Genomic DNA, 26,177 nt, shown 5'->3' with positions numbered 1-26,177 from the left:
ATGAGTTTGGGGAAAAAAAAATGGGAATTTGAGGAATTTCTGGGTGGAACGACCGGAGCTGACTGGATCCATGGAATTCCATGTTGGATCCGATGGCACAGTTGGGATTTTAGGGAAAAAAGGAGAAGTTTCGTGTATCCCACCAAGGAATATCCCGGAATTTTCATAGAAATCCCTCAGAAATTCCTCAATATCCCAGAAGTTCCTTCATCGGAGCGACACAACGGAATGTGGGAGGGAGGGAGCCGGGTCGGAATCCGCTGAGCTTCAAAATCCCTCCCGACCCAACGCATTCCATGAGATTTAGGAATTCCTGGAGGCTTTTCCTCATGGAAAACGTGGCTTTTCCCGCTTTTTTTTTTTAATTCCTGGATCCCAGACCTGCTACATCTGCGAGGAGCAGGGCCGGGAGAGCAAAGCGGCCTCCGGGGCCTGCATGGCCTGCAACCGCCACGGCTGCCGCCAGGCCTTCCACGTCACCTGGTGAGATTCCCGGGAATTCGCCTCTGGAATGTTCCTCCCCTCCTCATGCCCTGCCCTGGATTTGGGGTCTCATTCCCCGGGGGTTCTGGGTTTGGGGTTATTTAAGGCCGGAATTGTCACTTTCTCCTGGCTTATGGAGGCCCAAGGAGTTCCCAAAGTTTCCAAGGAATTCTGTCGGAACCAATGGAATGTTCATTCCCCTGATCTGGATTTGGGGTCTTGTTCCCTGAGGGTTTTGGGGTTTGGGGTTGATTCCCCCCCCCCCCCGCCCGGGGTTATTTAGGGCTGGAATTGCCTCTTTCTCCTGGCCCAGGAGGTTTTTCCAGAGAGTTCTGGAAGTTTGGGAATTCTGTCGGAACCTCTGGAATGTTCACAACCCCTGAGGGTTGTGGGGTTTGGGTTTTCCCCCGTTTTCCCTTATTTTCCTTCCAATTTTCCCTGGTTCTTCCTTATTTTCCCATTGATTTTCCCATTTTTTCACTGTTTTCCCACTGATTCGCCTGGTTTTCCCTGTTTGTTTTCCCGCTAATTTTCCCACTGATTTTCCCTGTTTCCCCACTGATTTTCCCACTGATTTTCCCAATGTCCCACTGATTTTCCCACTGATTTTCCCTGTTTCCCTGCTGATTTTCCTGCTGATTTTCCCGCTGATTTCCCCTGTTTCCCCACCGATTTTCCCACTGATTTTCCTGCTGCTTTTCCTGCTGATTTTCCCACTGATATTCCCTGTTTCCCTGCTGATTTTCCCACCGATTTTCCTGATGATTTTCCCACCAATTTTCCCACTGATTTTCCTGCTGATTTTCCCTATTTCCCCACTGTTTTTCCCACTCATTTTCCCTATTTCCCCACCAATTTTCCCACTGATTTTTCCTCTTTCCCCACCGATTTTCCCGCTGATTTTCCCTATTTCCCCACCGATTTCCCCACTGATTTTCCCTGTTTCCCCACTGATTTCCCCACTGATTTTTCCCTGTTTTCCCACCGATTTTCCCGCTGATTTTCTCTGTTTTCCCACCGCCTTTCCCGCTGTTCCCGTTTCCCGCGGCAGCGCGCAGATGGCCGGGCTGCTGTGCGAGGAGGAGGTGCTGGAAGTGGACAACGTCAAATACTGCGGCTACTGCAAATACCACTTCAACAAGATGGTGAGCGCCGGGAATTCCCGGGATTCCGGGACATTCTGTCGCTTTCGGGAATTTTTATTCCTTCCGGGAATTTTTATTTCTTTCGGCAATTCCATTTGTTTCAGGAATTCCGTTTATTGAGGGCGTTTTTATTTATTTAGGGAATAATGTTTTCCCTTTTTCCATCTTTTCTTTCCCCTTTTCCCATTCTTTTCTCCCTTTTCCCTCTTTTCTTTCCCCTTTCCCCTCTTTTTTCCCCCCTTTTCCCTCTTCTTTTTCCCGTTTTCCATCTTTTCTTTCCCCTTTTCCCTCTTCCCCTTTCCCCTCTTTTCTTCCCCTTTCCCCTCTTTTTTTCCCCTTTCCCCTCTTTTTTCCCCTTTTCCCCTCTTCTTTTTCCCTTTTCCCATCTTTTCTTTCCCCTTTTCCCACTCTTTTCTCCCTTTCCCCTCTTTTTTCCCATTTTCCCTCTTTTTTCCCCATTTTCCCTCTTTCTTCCCCTTTTCCTTCCTTTCATTTCCATTTTCCCTCTTTTCTTCCCCTTTCCCCTTTTTTCCCCTTTTCCCCTCTTCTTTTTCCCTTTTCCCATCTTTTCTTTCCCCTTTTCCCACTCTTTTCTCCCTTTCCCCTCTTTTTTCCCATTTTCCCTCTTTTTTCCCCATTTTCCCTCTTTTCTTCCCCTTTTCCTTCCTTTCATTTCCATTTTCCCTCTTTTCTTCCCCTTTCCCCTTTTTTCCCCTTTTCCCCTCTTCTTTTTCCCTTCTCCCATCTTTTCTTTCCCCTTTTCCCACTCTTTTCTCCCTTTTCCCTCTTTTTTCCCCCTTTTCCCTCTTTTCTTCCCTTTTTCCCTCCTTTCATTCCCATTTTCCCTCTTTTTTCCCACTTTTCCCCCCTTTTTTTCCCTTTTCCCCCCTTTTTTTCCCTTTTCCCCCCCTTTTTCCCCCCTTTCTCCTCCTTCCTTTCCCCTTTTCCCTCTTTTCCGCCCTTTTCCCACCTCCCATCCCGGATTCCCTCAGAAGACCTCGCGCCATTCCGGGAGCAGCTCCTTCATCCCGGGCCGGCGGAGCCGCTCGGCGTCTCCCACCCAGGAAAAGCACCTGTCCCACCACGAGCGGCCAAAAAAGGTCAGGAAAATTCCCAAAATTCCCAAAAATTCCTCCAAATTCCCCAAATTCCCTGGATTTCCTCAATCCAGGAGGCGAAGGCGGCTTTCAACCTCAAAACCCCGGGGGTTTTCCCCTCGGATTTGAAGTTTCCATGGGTAAAAAATTCTGGTTTTTTGGCCAGCGAGGGGGGATTTTCGGGATGAAAATGAATTTGTGGGAATTTGGGAATGGTTTGGATCGGATTATCCGGGAAAAGGGATTAAATCCACCTCTGGAAAAGGTTTTTCTGGATAAAGGAATTATTTAGGAGCCATGTCTGGCTGGGATGGAAATTTTTAATTCTTCTGGTCCTAAAAAACAGCTCCGGGATCCCAGAAATCCAATTTTCTTTGGGATTTCCAGGAGAAGCAGCTGGGAATGTGAGAGCCAGAGCCCAGGGTTTGTGTGGGGTTGGTTTTATTCCCAAAAATAGCCCCAAAATCCAGGATTTGGGGGGTTTTTTTTGGGATTTGGGATCTGAGGGAAGCGGGAGAGGAATAAAGGATTTTTCCTGCCCCTGGATGGGTGCAGATTTTGCGGGATCTGTGCTGGAAAACAGTGGGAATAGGGATTTATTTGGATTTCTTTATGGGATCTCAGCTGGAAAACAATGGGAATCAGGATTTATTTGGATTAATTTCTGTGACTGACCTCTGGAAAAAAATGGGAATAGGGATTTATATGGATTTATTTCTGGGATCTGCCAATGGAAAACAGCAGGAATCGGGATTTATTCGGATTTCTTTATGGGATCTCTGCTGGAAAACAATGGGAACAGGGATCTATTTATGGGATCTGCCTCTGGAAAACTGCAGGAATGGGGATTTATTTGGATGCCTTGATGGGATCTGGCACCGCCCTTCCCAGCACTGGGAATTCCGGCATTCCAGAGGCTCCCGGTGTTTTTTCCAGAGCCGCAAGGACAAGGAGAGGCCAAAGCAGAAGCACAAGAAGCGGCCGGAGTCCCCCAGCAGCCTCCCCCCAGCGCCCCCGGCCGTGGCTGCCGAGAAGGTACCGGATCCATCGGATGGGAAAATCCATCAAAAAACTGGGAATGGGCAGGAAAATCCACCCAGGAAATCCAGCCAAAAAACTGGGAAAAGGGGCAGCAAAATCCGGCCAAAAAACCGGGAGAAAGGGCAGGAAAATCCAGCCAAAAAACTGGGAAAAGGGGCAGCAAAATCCGGCCAAAAAACTGGGAAAAGGGGCAGGAAAATCCGGCCAAAAAACTGGGAAAAGGGGCAGGAAAATCCAGCCAAAAAACTGGGAAAAGGGGCAGGAAAATCCAGCCAAAAAACTGGGAAAAGGGGCAGGAAAATCCGGCCAAAAAACTGGGAAAAAGGGCAGGAAAATCTGCTCCTCCTGCACAAAATTCCAGCCAATTCCAGTTGATTCCCAGTGGGCTTTTCCTTCAATTCCCACTTCCAGCGTTTTCCTCCTGCCCTGTTTATTCCCGTTTTCCTGTTGTTCCTTGAGCTGGTTCCCTCTCTCCTCCCCAAAACACCCAGCGGATATTCCCTGAATTCCCTGGAAATTCCTCCCAGGAATCCCTGATCCCATCCCATTCCCAAGGAAATCCGCTGGTGGGATGGGGGTGCTGGGAGCAGCACACCTGAAGCAGGAATCCAAATTCCCCGATGGAATCGCAGCCAAATTCCGGAGGATTTTGGAGCTGGAGACTCGGCTCCCTTCCCTCCGGAATTCCCTGCGGTTCCCTGGGATCCATTCCCGGTGCCATTCCCAAGCAGCTTTCCTGCTCTGGAGGGAGCAAATTTGGGAAAAGCAGGAAAAAATTGGGGAAATCAGGAAAATCGGGCAGAATCAGGAAAATTGAGGAAATAGGGAAAATTGGGAAGATCTGGAAAAATCGGGAAAATTGGGGGAAATTGGGGAAAATTGGGGAAAATCAGGAAACTCGGGACAAATCAGGGAACAATTAGGAAAATTGGGAAAATTCAGGAAAAATGGGGAAGTTGGGGAAATCTTGAAAAAGTGGGAAAATCAGGGGAAATCAGGAAAATCAGGGGAAATGGGGGAAAATCAGGAAAAAACGGGGAAAATTGGGAAAAATTGGGAAAAATTGGGAAAAATCGGGAAAAATCGATGAAAATTGGGAAAAATAGGGAAAAATTGGGAAAAATTGGGGAAAATCGGGAAAAATCAGGAAAAATCGGGAAAGATCAGAAAAAAACTGGGGGGAAATCGGGAAAAATTGGGAAAAATAGGGAAATATCATGAAAATCAGGAAAAAAATCAGGAAACTCGGGGAAAATCAGGAGAATGGGGAAAATCCCGAGGTGACCCCATGGCCTCCCCCAGGGCTCCGGTGGCCACCACGAGGCTCCCAAGGAGAGCTCGGAGCTGGCCCGGCCCGAAGCCAAGGGCAGGAAATGCTCCGGCCACGGCAGCAGCCACAAGGGGAAGAAGACGGGAAGCGGGAAAAGCTCCGGAGGCTTCGGAACGGCCGCGCCCGGAGGAACCTTCCAGGCAGCGGGTGAGGAGGAGGAGGAGGAGGAGGGAGGGAGGAGGAAGGAGGAGGATGGGAAAGATGAAGGGGGGAGGATGAATAAGGAGGAAGAGGAGGAGGAGGGAGAGGGGAAGGATGAAGGAGGAGGGAGAGGAGAGCGAGGAAGGGGAGAGGGATGAAGGACAGAAAGAGAGGGATGAAGGATGAGGAAAAGGAGAGTGAGGAAGGGGAGAGGGATAAGGGAGGAGGAAGAGGAGTGGGATGAAGGATGAGGAAGAGGAGAGTGAAGAAGGGAAGTTCCTGGTGATGAAGGATGAGGAAAAGGAGAGCGAGGAAGGGGAGAGGGATAAGGGAGGAGGAAGAGGAGCAGGATGAAGGATGAGGAAAGAGGAGAGTGAAGAAGGGAAGTACCCTGTGATGAAGGAGGAGGAAGAGGAGAGGGATGAAGGATGAGGAAGAGGAGAGTGAAGAAGAGGAGAGGGATGAGGGAGGAGGAAGAGGAGCAGGATGAAGGATGAGGAAAAGGCGGGTGAGGAAGAGGAGCGGGATGAAGGATGAGGAAGAGGAGATCAAGGAAGGGAAGTTCCTGATGATGAAGGAAGAGGAAGAGCAGCACGATGAAGCACCAGCCCCCCTGCCGTGCCCTGCTCGCTGCCCTCTGAGCTCTTCCCTTCCCTCAGGCTCCTCCTGCGGCCTTCCCGCCTCCCAGGACCTGCTGCCCTTCCCCAAACTGGAGCAGGAGGACGAGAAATTCCGCAAAGCCTCCGGCTCCGCCTCATCCTCGCGCTGCTCGCCGCTCTCCGAGGCTGCCAAGACCGACGCCTTCGAGCAGAAGGTGATCTTCTCCGGCTTCGGCTCCGTCATGCGCTTCTCCACCTCGGCCGCGGCCCCGCCGCGAGCCCGCGACGCTTCCCCCGTGGATTACAAAGGTTCCGGAGGCTCCGCGGCCGGATCCACGGCCGGCCACAAGCGGATGCCGCCACTGGGTGCCGAGGAAGGCGAAGGCCTCAAGGAGAAGAAGCACAAGGGCAGCAAGAAGAACAAGCACGGCCCCGGCAGGCCCAAGGCGGGCAAAGGGAAAGAGGTTCTGGGGGCTCAGCTGGCCGGATCCACCTCCACCTCGTCCTCGCCCTTCTCCGGGGGATCCCTCGTCAGCTCCAGCGTCGGGAATTCATCCCGGAGTTTTGGCCATCCTGGGAGTCTGCCCAGCCTCAGCGTGGAGTCGCCGCTGCTGGGCTCAGGTGTGTCCTCCCTTGAGGGATCCGTGCGTGTGCTGAGGGCCCTTTGCCAGAAAGTTCCGGAATTTTCCAGCCCTTTACACAACTTTCCAGCCTTTTCCATAATTTTCCAGCCTTTTCCAGAATTCCCAACCCTTTTCCAGAACTTCCCAGCTTTTTCTGGAATTTTCTAGAATTTTCCAGCATTGCCCAGCCTTTTCCATTGCTTTGTGAATTTTCCCAGACTTTCCCAGCCTTTTCTAGAATTTTCCAGACTTTTCCACAGTTTTCCAGCCTTTTCCAGCATTTGCAGACTTCTCCAGAATTTTCCAGATTTTCCTAGAATTCCCCCGTTTTTTTTCTAGGCTTTCCCAGCCTTTTCCAGAATTTTCCAGCCTTTTCCATTGCTTTGCAGAATTTTCCATCCTTTCCCAGCCTTTTCCAGAATTTTCCAGCACATTGAGCCGTGTCCAGACCTGCCTGCACGGAGCTCTGTCCCTTGAATCCATAAAAATCCGCATCTTGTTCCATCCCAGCCTTCACCCCGGAATTTCCCCCCCAGATCAGCTTCCCGAAATTTGGGGTGCAGATCCGAGCTGGGAACATCCCAACCCCTTTTGTCTCCTCCACTCCCGGCCAGGGCTGAATTCCCAGCTGGATAAAACTGGGAATATTCCGGGACCCCACGCCGGGGGCTCTCTAGAGTGGTTCCGTTTAACCCGCCTCGTATGGAAACAAAACTTCTCATCCCGGTGTTCCCACATCCAGCGGGGCTGGGAGGCACCAGGAACTCCCAGGAACTTCCAGTAATTCCCAGAGCTCCCAGTGGAGCCCCTTCCCTGGACTGGGAAGGGATACTGGGCTGGGAACTGCTGTGATATCAGGCAGGAAAGGGTTAATGCAGATGGGAAAGGAGGGGCTCCGACACTGCATCCCGACTGTTCCCAATCCCAACTGTTCCCAATCCCGACTGTTCCCAATCCCGACTGTTCTCACTCCCAACTGTTCCCGTTCCCAACTGTTCCCAATCCCGACTGTTCCCAACCCTGAGTGTTCCCAATCCCCACTGTTCCCTGTTCCAACTGCTCCCATTCCCAACTGTTCCCATTCCCGACTCTTCCCAATCCCAATTGTTCCCAACCCTGTGTTCCCACTCCCAACTGTTCCCATTCCTGAGTGTTCCCATTCCCGACTGTTCCTGTCCCGACTGTCCCCAATCCCGACTGTTCCCTGTCCCGACTTCCCTGTTCTGACTGTTCCCAATCCCGACTGTTCCCAACCCTGAGTGTTCCCAATTCCAATTGTTCCCAGTCCCGACTGTTCCTGTCCCGACTGTTCCCAATCCCAACTGTTCCCATTCCTGAGTGTTCCCAATCCCGACTGTTCCTGTCCCAACTGTTCCCAATCCCGACTGTTTCCAATACCGACTGTTCCCATTCCCGACTGTTCCCTGTCCCGACTGTTCCCTGTTCTGACTGTTCCCAATCCCAACTGTTCCCAACCCTGAGTGTTCCCAATCCCGACTGTTCCTGTCCCAACTGTTCCCACTCCCAACTGTTCCCATTCCCGAGTGTTCCCTGTCCCTTCCTGCTGCTTCCAGAGGGGGAGGGACAGGAGGGAATGGCGGCTCCCTGACCCTTAGGAGAGAGAAAAGCGGGAATGGTGACTCCGTAACCCTCGGGAGAGGCAGGATAAGAGGGAATCTCTCCATAAACCTCAGGAAAAGTGGGATAAGGAGGAATCTCCACAACCCTCAGGATAGTCAGGACAGTGGGGACAGTCGGGATAGTCGGGAATGCACTCTCCCCAACCCTGGGCATAGTCGGGATAGTCGGGAATGCACTCTCCCCAACCCTTGGGATAGTCAGGATAGTTGGGACAGTGGGGATAGTCAGGAATGTGCTCTCCCCAACCCTCGGGACAGTCAGGATAGTCGGGACAGTGGGGATAGTCAGGAATGTGCTCTCCCCAACCCTGGGCATAGTTGGGACAGTCAGGAATGTGATCTCCCCAGCCCTTGGGATAGTCGGGATAGTCAGGACAGTCAGGAATGCACTCTCCCCAACCCTCGGGATAGTCAGGAATGCACTCTCCCCAACCCTTGGGATAGTCGGGATAGTTGGGATAGTAAGGAGAGTGGGGATAGTTGGGAATGTGCTCTCCCCAACCCTCGGGATAGTCAGGAGAGTCGGGACAGTTGGGAGAGTCAGGACAGTGGGGACAGTCGGGATAGTCAGGAATGTGCTCTCCCCAACCCTCGGGACAGTCGGGATAGTCGGGATAGTTGGGACAGTCAGGAACGTTCTCTCCGGCAGGGATCTACACGAGCAACAAGGACCCGATCCCGCTGGGCGCGGCGCTGCGGGCGGCCTGCAGCACCCCGCTGCCCTCGGCGCTGCTCCCGCTGCAGGGCGGCGCCGGCCTGGCCCAGCTGGGCCGAGCGCCCTTCGCCAGCTCCATCCCCGCCTCCGCCGCCGGCTCCACCACACAGGTAACCACGGAAACGGCCGGGATCCGGGATCCGGGATCCAGAGCGGACAGGGAACGGGATTGGGGCCGTTGGGGTTGGGATGGTTGGGATTGGGATGGTTTGGATTGGGATGGTTGGGATTGGGATGGTTTGGGTTGGGATGGTTGGGATTGGGATGGTTTGGATTGGGAGCACTGGGGATTGGGATGGTTTGGATTGGGATGGTTTGGGTTGGGATGGTTGGGATTGGGATGGTTTGGGTTGGGACAATCAGGATTGGAAACATTCAGGATTGGGATAGTCAGGATTGGGACAGTTAGAATTGGGACAATCGGAATTGGAGCAATCAGGATTGGAAACATTCAGGATTGGGACAATCGGGATTGGGACAATTGGGATTGGAAACATTCAGGATTGGGACAATTGGGATTGGAACAGTCGGGATTGGAAACATTCAGGATTGGGACAGTCGGGATTGGGACAGTTGGGACAAGGAGCACTCAGGATTGGGATAATCAGGATTGAAAATATTCAGAATTGGGACAATTGGGATTGGGACGGTCGGGATTGGGAACACTTGGGATTGGGACAGTTGGGAAAGGGAGCACTCGGGATTGGGACGATCGGGATTGAAAACATTTGGGATTGGGACAGTCAGGACTGGAACAATTGGGATTGGAACACTCGGGATTGGGAACAGTTGGGACAGGGAACACTCAGGATTGGGACATGCCATCCCCACCCTGGATCCCAGTATCCCCCGGCAGTTCCATCCCCACCCCAAATCCCCAGATCCCCCAGCAGTTCCATCCCCACCCCGATCCCCGGATCCCCTGGCAGTCAATCCCTGCCGGAGCTGTCCCACCGGGAAGAGCAACCGGCTCCACCCCATTCCCACGGCTCCCGGCCGGCTCTGGGAACGTGCCAAGCCTCTCGCCAGACTTCCAGGAGATATTTTTAACACGGGAACCAGGAAGCGCCGGAATAACGAGGACATTCCCCCGTTCCCCACGCAGGTGTTTTCCCTGGCCGGTTCCACCTTCAGCCTCCCTTCCTCGCACATTTTCGGGAGCCCCCTGACGTCGGGGCTGTCCCTGAACCCCCTCCTGAGCCAGCCGGAGAGCAGCCGGGCAGGTACGTGAATTCCCAGGTATGTCCGAGTTGGCATTCCCGAGGGCTTTCCCACCGCTGCATTCCCAGCTTTTCCAGCTGGTTTTCCACTCTGGGACAGCCAGGGGGGGACGGGGGGGTCGCGTTTTCCCGCGGCACCTCTGGAGTGACCCTGGAGAATGAGGATCCTGGAGGATCCTGGAGGATTGGGCGTTCCTGGGGAATGCTGGGGGGGCATGGAGAATTGGGTGTCCCTGGATAAGGAGTGGCTCTGGAGAATGGATATTCCTGGGGAATGGATATTCCCAGAGAATGGGTGTTCCTGGAGAATGGATATTCCCGGAGAATGGATATTCCTAGAGAATGGATATTCCCAGGGATTGGATACTCCTGGAGAATGGATATTCCAAGGGAATGGATTTTCCTGGAGAATGGGTGTTCCTGGTGAATGGATATTCCCAGAGAATGGATATTCCCAGGGATTGGATATTCCTGGAGAATGGATATTCCCAGAGAATGGATATTCCCGGAGAATGGATATTCCTGGAGAATGGATATTCCCAGAGAATGGATATTCCCGGAGAATGGGTGTCCCTGGATAATGGATATCCTGGGATAAGAGGTATCCATCCCTGGATAACAGGGGTTCCTGGATAATTGAGTGTCCCTGGATAATGGATATCCCGGGATAACTGGTGTCCTTGGATAACAGCTGTCCCTGGATAATTGGGTGTTCCCAGATAATGGGGTGTCCCTGGATAATGGATATCCTGGGATAATGGGTTTCCTTGGATAATGAATATCCTGGGATAACAGGAGTCCCTAGATAATGGGGTGTTCCTGGATAATGGGGTGTCCCTGGATAACAGGTGATCCTGGATAATGGACATCCCAGGATTCCTGCATGGAATTACTTTTCCCCTCCCAAATTCTGCTCCCCTGTGCCGTCATTTCAGCCCCCCCCCAGGAATAACCCCGGGATCCAGGAATCCCGAATCAGGAATGAGCCATGGAGGCAAAATCCAATCATCCAAAGTCCTCAAAAAAACCCCGGATCCTCAATTCCCTTTTCCAAAATCCCTCTTTTTGTCTGATTGGGATTTTAGGAGCTTCAGGATGGGGATTTTTCTTCCCAGTTCCAGACAGATTTTGGGGACAGCTCCCGGTTTTTGTCACGTTTTGGGTTTGGATTTGGTGGCCCAGAGGCTGCTCAGCCAAATTCCCGCTGTTTTTTTTTCCAGAGGATCCATTTGCATCAAACCTCCCGTGTGGGGCCGTTTTCCCTGAAAAACCTGGAGATTCCTTTAATCCCAGATTTTTACAGGATGCTTGGGAAGCTCCCTTGTCTTTAACCCCGATTCCTTTTCCCGGGAAAGGGAGATCCCATGGAGGCAGCTCAATATTCCACCTTTTCCCAATTTTTCCGTGCTGGACGATGTGATTCCAGCCGTGGGAACAGGGAATTCCTTCAGGTTCATCCCTTGGGCAGCACAAAAAGTCTGGTTTTTAATCTGAGCTCCCGCCTCCACCTTCCTGCCACGGCTTTTCCGGGATCCTGATGATGACGGAACAGATGGATTTGTCATTCCCGGTTTTCTCCAAGCCTCGGGAAGGGGCTGTCCCTGGGGGAGAACTCCGTCACCTCCCGCTCCGGTGATGGAATGTGGGGCTGTCCCGGGCACCGGGACGGTGTCGGCATGACAGGGAATGAGCAGGGAGCCAAAAATCCCAGGATTTTGGAAGCCAGGATGGTTTTGGGGGCTGGAGAGGTTTCTGTGGGATCACGGAGTGGTTGGGGCTGGGAAGGACCTTTAGGATGATCCATGGGCAGGGACACTTCCCGTTATCCCAGGCTGCTCCAGCCTGGCCTCGGACACTCCCAGGGATCCGGAGGCAGCCCCAGCTTCTCCGGGAATTCCATCCCATCCCCTTGCCACCCTCGCAGGGAAGAATTCCATCCCAAAATCCCATCCCTATCCCAGTTTGAGCCCATTCCCCATGTCCTGTCCCTCCATCCCGTGTCCCAAGCCCCTCCTGGAGCCCATTCCAGCACTGGAGCCGCTCCGGGATCTCACACCGGGAAATTCTGGCCACATCCAGGAATGTGGATTCCTCCCGCCTGGAAAAGCGTCCCGGGACAATCCCAACCCAGTGGGATATTCCCGAGGGGAGGATGAGGGATCCGGGATCCCCCCGGCTCTGTCCGGAGGAGCCCCAGCTGCGTTTGCTCATTCCCAGCCGCAGGAAATCCCCGGCTCCCGCTGGGAATCGCGGCATTCCCAGCAGGAGATTCCCGGGATTCCTGCGGGTGGGAATGTGTGGGGAAGGAGAGGAAGGGCAGGGAGGCAGCTGGAGCCAAACCATCCGACAGGGCCCGGGGAGAGGGGAGCGAGCGCTCCAGGGATGGGAGGATAAATCCGGGATTTATCCTGGATTACCCTTGGAACGGGAGAGATCCTGCACGTGCGCACAGCGGCCCCATCCCGGATTTTCTGGGGCGCAGGGAAGGTTCTGGATGGTTCTGGATGGTTCTGGAAGGTTCTGGGTGCTGCTGAGGGCCCACTCAGCTCCTGGGGGCTGTTCTGGGATCTCCCCAAGGAGGACACGGAGAGGCCGGAGCGTGTTCAGGGAAGGGTTTGGAGTGCTGAAGGAGCCGGGAATGTTTATCCTGGGGAAAAGTGGGATCGGGAGGGACTTCCTGGATCTCCAGAAATCCCTGCCAGGAGGGGACAGCCAGGGGGCTCCGCTCCCCGGGAACAGGGACAGGAGGAGAGGGAGCGGCCTCAGGCTGGGCCGGGGGAGGTTTGGATGGGATATTCGGGAATTTTTCCGCATGGAAAGGGACAGGACCCCATCCCTGGAATTGCTCAGCAAGGCGCGGATGTGGCGCTTGGGGACACGGCTGAGCCGGGTTAATGATTGCCCTCGCTGACCTTGGAGGGCTTTTCCAGGCTTCCATTCCCTGATTCCCTGGAAGCTTCTTAGAGAGGAGCCGGGAACCTTCTGGAACCGCGGCCGGCTGTGGGGAAAGGATCCCCAATCCTGGCTGGTCTTGGAGCTCTTTTCCAACCACATCGGTTCTGTCACGGCCTGGAGAGCGGCAGCCGATCCCCCGGGATTCCCGGATCCACCGGGGCAGGGATTCCCGGATCCACCGGGGCAGGGATTCCCGGATCCACCGGGGCAGGGATTCAGCCCTCGCTCCTTCCCGGCAGCTCCGGGAAAAGCGGCTCCTCGGGCTGCGGCGGGCCCGGGGGGACCTTACCGGGGTGGCCACGCGGTGCTGTGGTGCCAGGTGGTGCCAGACAGTGCCAGGCGGTGCCAGGAGGTGCCAGCAGGTGCCAGCAGGTGCCAGGTGGTGCCAGGAGGTACCAGGCAGTGCCAGGAGGTACCAGGCGGTGCCGGGAGGTGCCAGGAGGTGCCAGCAGGTGCCAGGTGGTGCCAAGAGGTGCCAGGCAGTGCCAGGAGGTGCCAGCAGGTGCCAGGAGCTGCTCCTCGGGACTGTTTGGGGGTTTTTGGGGCCATTCGGTTCTGGTGCCGCCCAGTACCGCCCAGTTCCGTCCAGTAGGATCACACCGGGATCACACCGGGATCACACCGGGATCACTCCGGGATCACTCCGGGATCACACCGGGCACACACCGGAATCACACCTGGCACACACTGGGGTCACTCCGGGATCACACCAGGGTCACACCAGGGTCACACAGGGATCACACCAGGGTCACACAGGGATCACACCCGGCACACACCAGGGTCACACCGGGGTCACACCGGGATCACACCCGGCACACACTGGGGTCACTCCGGGATCACACCAGGGTCACACCAGGGTCACACAGGGATCACACCCGGCACACACCAGGGTCACACCGGGATCACACCCGGCACACACTGGGATCACACCAGGGTCACACCGGGGTCACACCGGGATCACACCCGGCACACACCGGGGTCACTCCGGGATCACACCAGGGTCACACCGGGATCACACCGGGATCACACCCGGCACACACCGGGATCACACCCGGCACACACTGGGATCACTCCGGGATCACACCAGGGTCACACCAGGGTCACACCGGGATCACACCCGGCACACACCGGGGTCACACCAGGGTCACACCGGGGTCACACCGGGATCACACCTGGCACACACCGGGGTCACACCGGGATCACACCCGGCACACACTGGGATCACACCAGGGTCACACCGGGGTCACACCGGGATCACACCCGGCACACACCGGGGTCACTCCGGGATCACACCAGGGTCACACCGGGATCACACCTGGCACACACCGGGGTCACTCCGGGCTCTGGCCGTGCCCGGCACCGCTGACCCCGGGCCCTCTGTCCCTGTCCCCGCACAGAGCCGGACCTGGAGGATTGCGGCTTCGGCTGCCGAGGGACATCCCCGCAGGAGAGCCTGTCCTCCATGTGAGCGTCCGGGACAGCGGGACAGGGGGACACAGGGACAGGGGGACACAGGGACAGCACAGGGACAGCACAGGGACAGTGGGGACAGAACAGAGACAGCACAGGGACAGAGGGACAGGGGGACAGGGGGACACAGGGACAGCACAGGGACAGGGGGACAGAGCGACAGGGGCGGGACACAGGGACAGCACAAGTACAGGGGGACAGCGCAGTGACAGTGCAGGGACAGCGGGACATGGGCAGGGCCTGTGGGCATGGAAACAGCTCCTGCCCCACTCCTTGGGATGTGGGGTGGAGTGGGATGGGATCCATGGGATGGGATCCATGGGATGGGATCCATAGGATGGGATCTATGGGATGGGATCCATGGGATGGGATCCATGGGATGGGATCCATAGGATGGGATCTATGGGATGGGATGGGATCCATAGGGTGGGATCCATGGGATGGGATCCATGGGATGGGATCCATAGGATGGGATCCATGGGATGGGATCCATGGGATGGGATGGAAGGATCCAAGTTTGCTTTCCCAACACAACTTGAGCCTCACCTGAAGCACAGCAGAGGCTGAGCCTGGGGGCTGAGGCTGCTCCGGCCCAGACAGAGGGGCCATGGGAGCAGGAATGGAGCAAGGAATGGAGCGGGAATAGAGCCGGGAGCGGAGCAGGGAATGGAGCGGGAATAGAACAGGAATGGAGCAGGGAATGGAACAGGAATGGAGCAGGAATGGAGCCGGGAATGGAACAGGGATGGAGCAGGGAATGGAACAGGAATGGAGCCGGGAATGGAACAGGGATGGAGCAGGGAATGGAGCCGGGAATGGAACAGGGATGGAGCAGGGAATGGAGCCGGGAATGGAACAGGGATGGAGGTGGGATCGGAGCAGGGAATGGAGCGGGAATGGAACAGGAATGGAGCAGGAATGGAACAGGAATGGAGCAGGAATGGAACAGGAATGGAACAGGAATGGAGGCGGGAGCGGAGCAGGGAATGGAGCAGGAATGGAGCAGGGAATGGAGGCAGGAGTGGAGCAGGGAATGGAGCAGGGAATGGAACAGGAATGGAGGAGGGATGGAGCAGGAACGGAGGCGGGAGTGCAGCAGGGACCCCCTGACCCCCCGGCCCCCGCAGGTCCCCCATCAGCAGCCTGCCGACCCTGTTCGACCAGACCGTGTCGTGCAGCAGCAGCGGGCAGCTGGACAATGTCCCGCAGGCCACCCCCAACATCGAGCAGCTCCTGGAGAAGCAGGGGAACGGCGAGGCCGGCGTCAACAGTGAGTGCCGGCCCGGGGGCGGCGGGGCAGCTCCCTGGGAGCCGGGATTTTGGGATTCGGAGCCGGGATTTTTGGGTTCGGAGCCGGGATTTTGGGGTTCGGAGCCGGGATTTTGGGTTTCGGAACCGGGATTTTGGGATTCGGAGCCGGGATTTTGGGATTCGGAGCCGGGATTTTGGGATTCGGAGCCGGGCGGGAGGAGCTGGGGCTGCGCTGTGGGGCCGGTCCCTCCCGGCCCGGGCTCTGACTGCGGATCCTGCCATCCCTTTTCCTCTTCCCCGCCGTTTTCCCCCTTCCCCTCGGTCCCGCCGCAGTTGTGGAGATGCTGAAGGCGCTGCACTCGCTGCAGAAGGAGAACCAGCGGCTGCAGGAGCAGATCATGACTCTGACGGCCAAGAAGGAGCGGCTGCAGCTGCTCAATGTCCAGCTGTCCGTGCCCTTCCCCGTGGTCACCAGCAGCAACGGCGCGGGCAGCCAGGCCCAGTACATCCTGCCCGCCAACGGTGAGGGCACCGCGGGCACCCGGGGACGTGGCCCTGTGCCCCGGGGGTGGCCGAGGGGTCACAGCGGGGAGGGATCCGTCCCTCGGCCACCTCAGGGTCCGGCCCTGACTCCTTCTCCCCTCGCAGTGTGCGCCGGTGACTCCCTGAGCATCAGCAAGAGCCCCCCGTGCAAGAACAGCTTCGGCATCGAGAACTCCCTCTCCACGTCCTCCGAGGTACTGCGGCCTCTGCGGCCACCGGCGGCCGGGCAGGGCCTCGGGCAGGGGCAGCGCCAGGGCTCGGTAGCCAGCTCGGAACTCCCGCTAGCCCAGGCTCAGAGATCAGGTTCTCCCCGCAGCGCCCGAGGGCTGCCTAGAGTAGCTGAGAGCGGGAGCGTGAGGTGAGAGCGCTGCCAGGTGATCCTGGAGATCCAGCAGGGATCCGCCTGACTTTCTGGGACCTCCCTGTGACTTCTGGCACCCCCCGCTCTGAGTTCCGGGCCCCCCTCGCACTCGAACCAGCCGCACCCAGAGCCCCTCCCTTCCCACCCCCGGCTCCCCAGCCGCCCCAGCCCGATGCTCTGTGTCCGTTTCTCCCCCAGGACCCTCACTCGGGCTGTCCCAGCAGGAGCAGCTCCTCCCTGTCCTTCCACAGCACGCCCCCGCCCCTGCCCATGCTGCAGCCCAGCCCCGCCTCGCTGCCCCTGCCCGGGGCGCAGCAGGTGAACGGCCTGGCCAGGCTGGCAGGCGGGGGGCTGGCCGGAGGCTCCGGGGCCGGCCACAGCCTCTCCGCGGTGCCCATGGTGGACGGCCTGCTGGGCAGCCTGGCCGGAGCCCAGCAGATGCCCCTCAACGGGATCCTGGGGAGCCTGAACGGAGCGCAGCCCGCCCCTCCTCCGAGCGCGCTGAGCCAGGCCAGCGGCCCCCCGGCCCTGCAGCTCTCCACCAGCCTGAGCAGGTGAGGATGGGCGGCCCTGCCCTCTCCAGCCGCAGTTTAGCTCCGGGAAGGGAGGGAAGGGCCGGCCCCGAGCGTGCGGGAGCGGTGGCGGCCGCGCTGACCGGCGCTGCGCCGCTCCCTTCCCGCAGCGTCGCCAGCCTGAGTCCCCTGACGGAGCAGCAGCGGCACGTCCTGCAGCAGCACGAGCAGCAGCTGCAGCAGCTCCAGCAGCTCCTGACTTCCCAGCCGCTTAACCCGGTAAGGGACGGGCTGCTCGCACCGGGAGAAGCCGGGAGCCCAGAGGGGAAAATGGGAATTTTTTCCCCCTCTCCCCGAATTCTTTTTGCGCCTTATCCCGGCTGAGCGCAGCGCAGGAAATTCAGAGCCGGTCTGGAAGTTTGGGATGGGGAGCGGAACGAGGAGTGAAGCTCCAGGCGGCGCCCGGGGAGGGGAGTTGGGATTTGAAATCTTTCTGGAGCAAAGGGAAGAAGTTAAATCTGAGTTTCCTGAGGGGGTGAGGAGGTGGGAGCTCGGTGAAATCGGGACGGGGGAAATCCGGGAGAGCCGCTTGCTCCTGGAGTCATCCCGGGATGCAAATCCTGCCGGATCCCGGGATGCAAATCCTGCCAGATCCTGGGATACAAATCCTGCCGGATCCCGGGATGCAAATCCTGCCGGATCCTGGGATGCAAATCCTGCCAGATCCTGGGATATAAATCCTGCCAGATCCCGGGATGCAAATCCTGCTGGATCCCTCTGCCAGCCATCCCAGGATGCAAATTTTTCCAGATCTTGGGATGTAAATCCCGCCGGATCCCGGGATACCAATCCCTCCGGGTCCCGAGATACCAATCCCTCCGGGTCCCGGGATACCAATCCCTCCGGGTCCCGGGATACCATTCCCTCCGGATCCCGGGATACCAATCCCTCCGGATCCCGGGATACCAATCCCGCCGGGTCCCGGGATACCAATCCCTTCGGATCCCGGGATACCAATCCCTCCGGATCCCGGGATACCAATCCCTTCGGATCCCGGGATACCAATCCCTCCGGATCCCGGGATACCAATCCCTCCGGATCCCGGGATACCAATCCCTCCGGGTCCCGGGATACCATTCCCTCCGGGTCCCGAGATACCAATCCCTCCGGATCCCGGGATACCAATCCCGCCGGGTCCCGGGCTGGCCCCGTGCTCCCGGCTGTGCCTGCAGAGGCAGAACACCCCCGGGACCCTGCTGGGGGTTAGAAAGAGAGAAAAAACCCGAATTGTTTGGGTCCCGGGGCGGCCGAGCCGTGTCTGGGGACATCCTGGGACAGCCGGAGGTGCCGGGGGCTCCACAGGAGGATTTTAGGGTCACGGAGAGGCTCAGGCGGCTGCTCCAAGGCAGTGCAGACACAGCCCTGGCCCGGGAACGGGGCTGGAGAGGTGGCACACAGGTCCCCGAGGTGGCACACAGGTCCCCGAGGTGGCACACAGGACCCTGAGGTGGCACACAGGTCCCCGAGGTGGCACACAGGTCCCCGAGGTGGCACACAGGACTCCGAGGTGGCACACAGGACCCCGAGGTGGCACACAGGACCACAGCCCCTGGGCGCTGTCCCCGCCCTCCTGGGGTGACACGGGGCTGTCACCAGCGCCATCGGCGGGGCCGGGCCGTGCCCGCTGCTCTGGCCGCGTTTCTGGGTCAGGCTATTTTTACATCCCGGGAAAAGCGAATTTCCGAGGGCAGCCGATGTCACCGTGTCACCCGCGGGGACGCGACAAGGGCAGCTCCGGCTGCCGCGCGGTTGCCATAGCGATTCCTGCGCTTTTCCCGGGTTTCGGGGCGTCCCTCGGGATGCAGGGGAGCCCCGAGCCTGCTCCCCCCGGCTCCCGCTCATCCTGGGGGCAGCAGGATGGGCTGGGGGAGGATTCAGAGCCGGTTTGGGAATTTGGGATGGTGAATCCCACAGATTTGAGATCGCTGCTTTTCCAACCCCTGGGGGCAGCAGGACGGGCTGGGGGAGGATTCAGAGCCGGTCTGGGAATTTGGGATGGCGAATCGCACGGATTTGAGATCGCTGCTTTTCCAACCCCTGGAGACAGCAGGATGGGCTGGGGGAGGATTCAGAGCCGGTCTGGGAATTTGGGATGGCGAATCGCACGGATTTGAGATCGCTGCTGCGATGGATTGGAGTCGCGGGGGATTTGTGTCGCTGCGGGCGCCTGGGGAAGGAGGATTAGTGACCCTAATCCCCCGCGGGGGTTGGGAAGGGCGCGGGATGTTGGTGGACACCGGGGCTGCCGCTCCGTGTCCCTGCAGAGGTGGCACCGAGGGGATTTTGTCCCCGTTCCCAGGAGCATGGCCTGGGACCGGGGGTGCCGTGCTTGGAGAGGAACCCCAAAATCATCCGCTGACCAAATCCTCCCGTGCCCCTTAAACCAAATCAGGGTGACACCTTCAGTCACTTCCAGAACCTTCCAGTCACTTCCAGAACCCCTCAGTCACTTCCAGAACCTTCCAGTCACTTCCAGAACCCTTCAGTCACTTCCAGAACCTTCCAGTCACTTCCAGAACCCTTCAGTCGCTTCTAAAACACTTTGGTCACTTCCAAGACTTTTCAGTCACTTCCAAAACCTTCCGGTCATTTCCAGAACCCCTCAGTCACTTCCAGAACCCTCCAGTGACTTCCAGAACCTTCCAGTCACTTCCAGAATGCTTCAGTCATTTCCAGAACCCTTCAGTCACTTCCAGAACCTTCCAATCGCTTCCAGAACCCTTCAGTCGCTTCTAAAACACTTTGGTCACTTCCAAGACTTTTCAGTCACTTCCAAAACCCTCCAGTAACTTTTAAAACTCTTCAGTCCCTTCCAGAACCTTTCACAACCCTTCAATCACTTCCAGAATCTTCCAGTCACTTCTAAAACTCTCTAATCACTTCCAGAACCGTTCAGTCACTTCCAGAACCTTCCAGTCACTTCTAAAACCCTCTGATCACTTCCAGAACCGTTCAGTCACTTCCAGAACCTTCCAGTCACTTCTAAAACCCTCTGATCACTTCCAGAACCGTTCAGTCACTTCCAGAACCTTCCAGTCACTTCTAAAACCCTCTGATCACTTCCAGAACCGTTCAGTCACTTCCAGAACCTTCCAGTCACTTCTAAAACCCTTCAGTCACTTCCCAAACCCTCCAATCACTTCCAGAGCCCTTCAGTCACTTTTTGAAGCCTCCCAAGTTCGGTGACTCCACCGCTCCCTGTTCCAGTGCCAATCCTTTCTTCCAGCCCTGAAATTTCCCCCAGGATCCACCGTGAGCCTCTCCCTGTGTTTGTGGGGTCACGGTGGATATCGGGGAAAATCTCCTCTTCCCTCCCGGAATTCCCAAAGGCCGATGTCTCCGCATGGGAAAGGGGCTGTAGCCGGGATTATCCCGGGGGTTTGGGGTTATCCAGGGGGTTTGGGGTTATCCAGGGGGTTTGGGGTTATCCCGGGGGTTTTGGGGTTATCCAGGGGGTTTGGGGTTATCCAGGAGCTTTTGGACCTGGCAGTGGATTCCCGGATCTGAGTTGGGAGATGAAAATAATTGTGGGGGACAGAATCCCAAATCCCTGCGCTCCCTGCGTTTTCCCACCCAGCACAAACCTGAGCCTGTGCCAGGTGTCCCCTCCTGCCGAGCGGGATGTCCCTTCTCTGTCCCCGCTCTGTCCCCTCCTGCCCAGCGGGATGTCCCCGCTCTATCCCTGCTCTATCCCCAGTTTTCCTGCCCTGTCCCCGCTGTCCCCACTCTGTCCCCACTTTGTCACTGCTCTGTCCCGGCTCTGTCCCCTCTCTGTCCCGCTGTCCCCTCTCCGTCCCGCTGTCCCCTCTCCGTCCCGCTGTCCCCTCCTGCCCGGCGCGCTGTCCCTGACGCTGTCCCTGTCTGTGGCGGCCGTTCCCGCAGGAGCAGCAGGCGCTGGTGTTCCAGATGATGCAGCAGATCCAGCAGAAGCGGGAGCTGCAGCGGCTGCAGATGTCGGGCTCGTCCCAGCTGTCCCTCCTGGCCGCCACCTCGGCCCCGCTGCACTCCAGCCCCGGCGCGCTGCTGACCTCGGCCGCTCCCAGCGGCGGTTCCCTGCTGGCCTCGCTGTCCCCGCAGCAGCTCAACCCCGGCGGGGCCCTGCTGGCCCCCCAGGCCACCCCCCCGCTGGCCCCGGGCCCGGCCATCGCCCCCGTGCTGGCCCAGCCCAACCCCTTCCTCAGCCTGCAGCCCGACGGCGGCACCCCCAAGGGAACGGTGGGTACGGGGCTGGCGCTGCCCGGGAGGGGACAGCGCGGGACAGGGTGGGGACAGTGCGGGGACAGGGTGGGGACAGTGCAGGACAGGCTGGGAACAGGCTGGGACAGTGTGGGACAGGATGGGGACAGTGTGGGGCAGAGTGGGGACAAGGTGGGGTCAGCGTGGGGACAACAGGGGGACAGCGAGGGGACAGGATGGGGACAGTGTGGGGACAGTGTGGGGACAGTGTCACACAGGATGGGGACAGTGTGACACGGGATGGGGACAGTGTGAGGACAGGCTGTGACAGCGTGGGGACAGTGTGGGGACAGTGTGGGACACTGTGGGGACAGTGTGAGGAGAGCCTGGGGCAGAGGGAGCCCCGGGGCCCTGGATCTTGGCCGGCTCTGAGGTGCAGCCCAGCAGAGCCCTCTGCTCTCCCTCTGCTCTTCGGATTCCTGCTCCTTCCCCAGTTCCTGCCTCCCCCAAATCCTGTCCTCCCAAAATTCCTGGGCATTCCCTGATCCCTGCATTCCCTGATCCCTGCATTCCCTGATCCCTGCATTCCCGGATCCCTGCATTCCCGGATCCCTGCCTGATCCCTGCATTCCCTGATCCTTGTGCTCCCTGATCCCTGCGCTCCCTGATCCCTGCATTCCCTGATCCCTGCATTCCCTGATCCCTGCATTCACGGATCCCTGCATTCCCGGATCCCTGCGCTCCCTGATCCCTGCATTCCCTGATCCTTGTGCTCCCTGATCCCTGCGTTCCCTGATCCCTGCATTCCCGGATCCCTGCGCTCCCTGATCCCTGCATTCCCTGATCCCTGCATTCCCTGATCCCTGCGTTCCCTGATCCCTGCATTCCCAGATCCCTGCGCTCCCTGATCCCTGCATTCCCTGATCCCTGCATTCCCTGATCCCTGCGTTCCCTGATCCCTGCATTCCCGGATCCCTGCGCTCCCTGATCCCTGCATTCCCTGATCCCTGCCTGATCCCTGCATTCCCAGATCCCTGCGCTCCCTGATCCCTGCATTCCCTGATCCCTTCATTCCCTGATCCCTGCATTCCCTGATCCCTGCGCTCCCTGATCCCTGCATTCCCTGATCCCTGCATTCCCTGATCCCTGCATTCCCTGATCCCTTCATTCCCTGATCCCTGCATTCCCTGATCCCTGCGCTCCCTGATCCCTGCATTCCCTGATCCCTGCGTTCCCTGATCCCTGCATTCCCTGATCCCTGCCTGCCCTGATCCCTGCATTCCCTGATCCCTGCATTCCCTGATCCCTGCGTTCCCTGATCCCTGCATTCCCTGATCCCTGCCTGCCCTGATCCCTGCATTCCCTGATCCCTGCGTTCCCTGATCCCTGCCAGCCCTGATCCCTGCATTCCCTGATCCCTGCCTGATCCCTGCCAGCCCTGATCCCTGCATTCCCTGATCCCTGCATTCCCTGATCCCTGCATTCCCTGATCCCTGCCTGCCCTGATCCCTGCGCTCCCTGATCCCTGCATTCCCTGATCCCTGCCTGCCCTGATCCCTGCATTCCCTGATCCCTTCATTCCCGGATCCCTGCCCGCCCTGATCCCTGCCTGCCCTGATCCCTGCATTCCCTGATCCCTTCATTCCCGGATCCCTGCCCGCCCTGATCCCTGCATTCCCTGATCCCTGTGCTCCCTGATCCCTGCATTCCCTGATCCCTGCGCTCCCTGATCCCTGCATTCCCTGATCCCTGCATTCCCTGATCCCTGCACTCCCTGATCCCTGCATTCCCTGATCTCTGCGTTCCCTGATCCCTGCGTTCCCTGATCCCTGCGCTCCCTGATCCCTGCATTCCCTGATCCCTGCATTCCCTGATCCCTGCGTTCCCTGATCCCTGCGCTCCCTGATCCCTGCATTCCCTGATCCCTGCATTCCCTGATCCCTGCCTGATCCCTGCCTGCCCTGATCCCTGTGTTCCCTGATCCCTGTGCTCCCTGATCCCTGCATTCTCTGATCCCTGCATTCCCTGATCCCTGCATTCCCTGATCCCTTCCTGATCCCTGCGTTCCCTGATCCCTGCATTCCCTGATCCCTGCGCTCCCTGATCCCTGTATTCCCTGATCCCTGCATTCTCTGATCCCTGCATTCCCTGATCCCTGCATTCCCTGATCCCTGCCTGATCCCTGCATTCCCTGATCCCTGCATTCCCTGATCCCTGCCTGATCCCTGCATTCCCTGATCCCTGCATTCCCTGATCCCTGCCTGCCCTGATCCCTGCATTCCCCTCCCAATTCCTGCCTTCCCCAATTCCTGCATCTTGTAATCCTTGTCTCCTCTGATCCCTGTCCCCCAATCCCCATCCCCCAATCCCCGTTCCCCGTCCCCGCGGTCCGTGTCCCCTCTGATCCGTGTCCCCGTTTGTCCCCGCAGCCCCTGGGTGACAAGGGCGCTCCCCTGGCGCAGGACAAGGGCTAGGAGCCCCCCGAGCCCGCGGCCAACTCCTGTCCCGGGGATCGCGGCTTCCCCGCGGCCACCGCGGCGCCGGCGGAGCCCGGAGCTCCCGAGGAGCGTCCCGGGAGGAGCTTCGGGAGCCACAGCGGCCGTGGCCCAGCCCTGGTGCCACCAGGAGCGCAGCTGGGGGTCACCTGTCCCCCGCTCCGCGTGCCGGAGGGAATTTCAGCGGATCCTGCCGGCTCATCCCTGCCGGGAGCGTGGGGAGCCCCCGAGGCACCGGAGACCCCCTAGATCCTTGGGGAAGGACGTGGTGGCACCTGGAAGTGTCCCAGGATGTGACCCTGGATGTGGCACTGCTGGAGAAGGGACATGGTGGCACCTGGCAGTGTCCCAAGGGCCAGCACCGGATGTGTCACCGCTGGGCAAGGACATGGTGGCACCTGGCAGTGCCAGGGATGTGACCTTGGATGTGGCACTGCTGGAGAAGGGATGTGATGGCACCTGGAAGTGTCCCAGGATGTGACCCTGGATGTGTCACCGCTGGGCAAGGACGTGGTGGCACCTGGCAGTGTCCCAAGAGCCAGCAGTGGATGTGGCACCGCTGGAGAAGGACGTGGTGGCACCCGGCTGTTCCCAAAGATGTGACCCTGGATGTGGCACTTCTGAAGGAGGACGTGGTGGCCCTGGAGGAGGACGTGGTGGCCCTGCCCAGGTGGGGACATCCAGAAGAATTCCCAAGCTGAGATTTCCCCGCTTTTCCCACTGGGATTTGCTCCAGCTGGAGGCCGATCCAGCCTGGAAGAACACGACGGATGAGGATGGACCGAGGACGTTGTCACCGGTGTCACCTGCGAGGATGTTGTCACCGGTGCCAGCTGTTGTTCTTCCCTCCTGGAATGCACATTCCTGCTCCGGGCCGCCCCTTCCATCCCGGAATTCCCAAAGGCCAACGTCTCGACCAGGATTATCCAGGGGCAGAAGGAGCTTTTGGACCTGGGAGTGGATTCAGGACCTGAATTAGGAGATGGAAATGTTTGTGGGGAGGAGAATCCCAAATCCGCTCCCGGCGTTTTCCCGCCCACCACAAATCATTCCCACAAAACCACGTTCTTCCACTCGTCCTGGGAAAAGGGATCTCCAATCTGTGGACAGTGACCACAGTCCTGAGCCTGGGATGCCAGAAATTCCATTGTTCTCCAACTTTTGATCCTGATTCCATCTTCAGCCTGGAATATCCACCGGGAATTGGCTTCATCTGAGCTGGGATGGATGGATGGATGGATGGATGGATGGATGGATGGATGGATGATGGATGGATGATGGATGGATGGATGGATGGATGGATGGATGGATGGATAATGGATGGATGGATGGATGGATGGATGGATGGATGGATGGATGGATGGATGATGGATGATGGATGGATGGATGATGGATGGATGATGGATGATGGATGGATGATGGATGATGGATGATGGATGATGGATGGATGGATGGATGGATGGATGGATGGATGATGGATGGATGGATGGATGATGGATGGATGGATGGATGATGGATGCATGGATGATGGATGGATGGATGGATGGATGGATGGGTGGATGGATAATGGATGGATGGATGGATGGATGGATGGATGGATGATGGATGATGGATGGATGGATGATGGATGGATGATGGATGATGGATGGATGATGGATGATGGATGATGGATGATGGATGGATGGATGGATGGATGGATGGATGATGGATGGATGGATGGATGGATGGATGGATGATGGATGATGGATGGATGATGGATGGATGGATGATGGATGGATGGATGGATGGATGGATGGATGGATGATGGATGGATGGATGGATGGATGATGGATGGATGGATGGATGATGGATGATGGATGGATGGATGATGGATGGATGGATGGATGGATGGATGATGGATGGATGGATGGATGGATGATGGATGGATGGATGATGGATGGATGGATGGATGATGGATGGATGATGGATGGATGGATGGATGGATGATGGATGGATGAATGGATGGATGGATGATGGATGGATGGATGGATGGATGGATGGATGATGGATGGATGATGGATGAATGGATGGATGATGGATGAATGGATGGATGGATGGATGGATGGATGGATGGATGATGGATGGATGAATGGATTGATGGATGGATGGATGGATGATGGATGGATGGATGGATGGATGGATGGATGGATGGATGATGGATGGATGATCGATGATGGATGATGGATGGATGGATGATGGATGGATGGATGGATGGATGATGGATGGATGGATGGATGGATGGATGATGGATGATGGATGGATGGATGGATGGATGGATGAT

General features: G+C 57.6%; 1 protein-coding gene across 2 annotated transcripts in view; it reads left to right on the top strand.

Moving 5' to 3' along the window:
* The window catches only part of MLLT6 (MLLT6, PHD finger containing), a 32,214-nt gene extending 7,186 nt beyond the window's left edge, over positions 1-25,028 (top strand). The window contains exons 5-20 of one of the 2 annotated variants that reach the window (XM_086864292.1): positions 380-483; positions 1,535-1,628; positions 2,624-2,728; positions 3,662-3,760; positions 5,069-5,243; positions 5,897-6,457; positions 8,749-8,924; positions 9,920-10,037; positions 14,387-14,453; positions 15,587-15,729; positions 16,044-16,232; positions 16,359-16,447; positions 16,813-17,168; positions 17,297-17,405; positions 21,069-21,401; positions 23,792-25,028. In XM_086864292.1, coding sequence (XP_086720418.1) covers positions 380-483; positions 1,535-1,628; positions 2,624-2,728; positions 3,662-3,760; positions 5,069-5,243; positions 5,897-6,457; positions 8,749-8,924; positions 9,920-10,037; positions 14,387-14,453; positions 15,587-15,729; positions 16,044-16,232; positions 16,359-16,447; positions 16,813-17,168; positions 17,297-17,405; positions 21,069-21,401; positions 23,792-23,836 — 2,763 coding nt within the window. In that variant the 3' untranslated portion in view covers positions 23,837-25,028. Of the gene's footprint in view, positions 1-379; positions 484-1,534; positions 1,629-2,620; positions 2,729-3,661; positions 3,761-5,068; positions 5,244-5,896; positions 6,458-8,748; positions 8,925-9,919; positions 10,038-14,386; positions 14,454-15,586; positions 15,730-16,043; positions 16,233-16,358; positions 16,448-16,812; positions 17,169-17,296; positions 17,406-21,068; positions 21,402-23,791 lie in introns of both variants that reach the window. The other variant, XM_086864291.1, reaches the window with a different exon arrangement.
* The last annotated feature ends 1,149 nt before the right edge of the window (positions 25,029-26,177 follow it).

This window comes from Cyanistes caeruleus, chromosome 27 (assembly GCF_971803275.1).
Source record: "Cyanistes caeruleus chromosome 27, bCyaCae1.hap1.1, whole genome shotgun sequence".
Taxonomy (NCBI): domain Eukaryota; kingdom Metazoa; phylum Chordata; class Aves; order Passeriformes; family Paridae; genus Cyanistes; species Cyanistes caeruleus.
The sequence above is the reverse complement of the archived record's forward strand: the minus strand, read 5'-3'. Positions and strand labels throughout refer to the sequence as shown.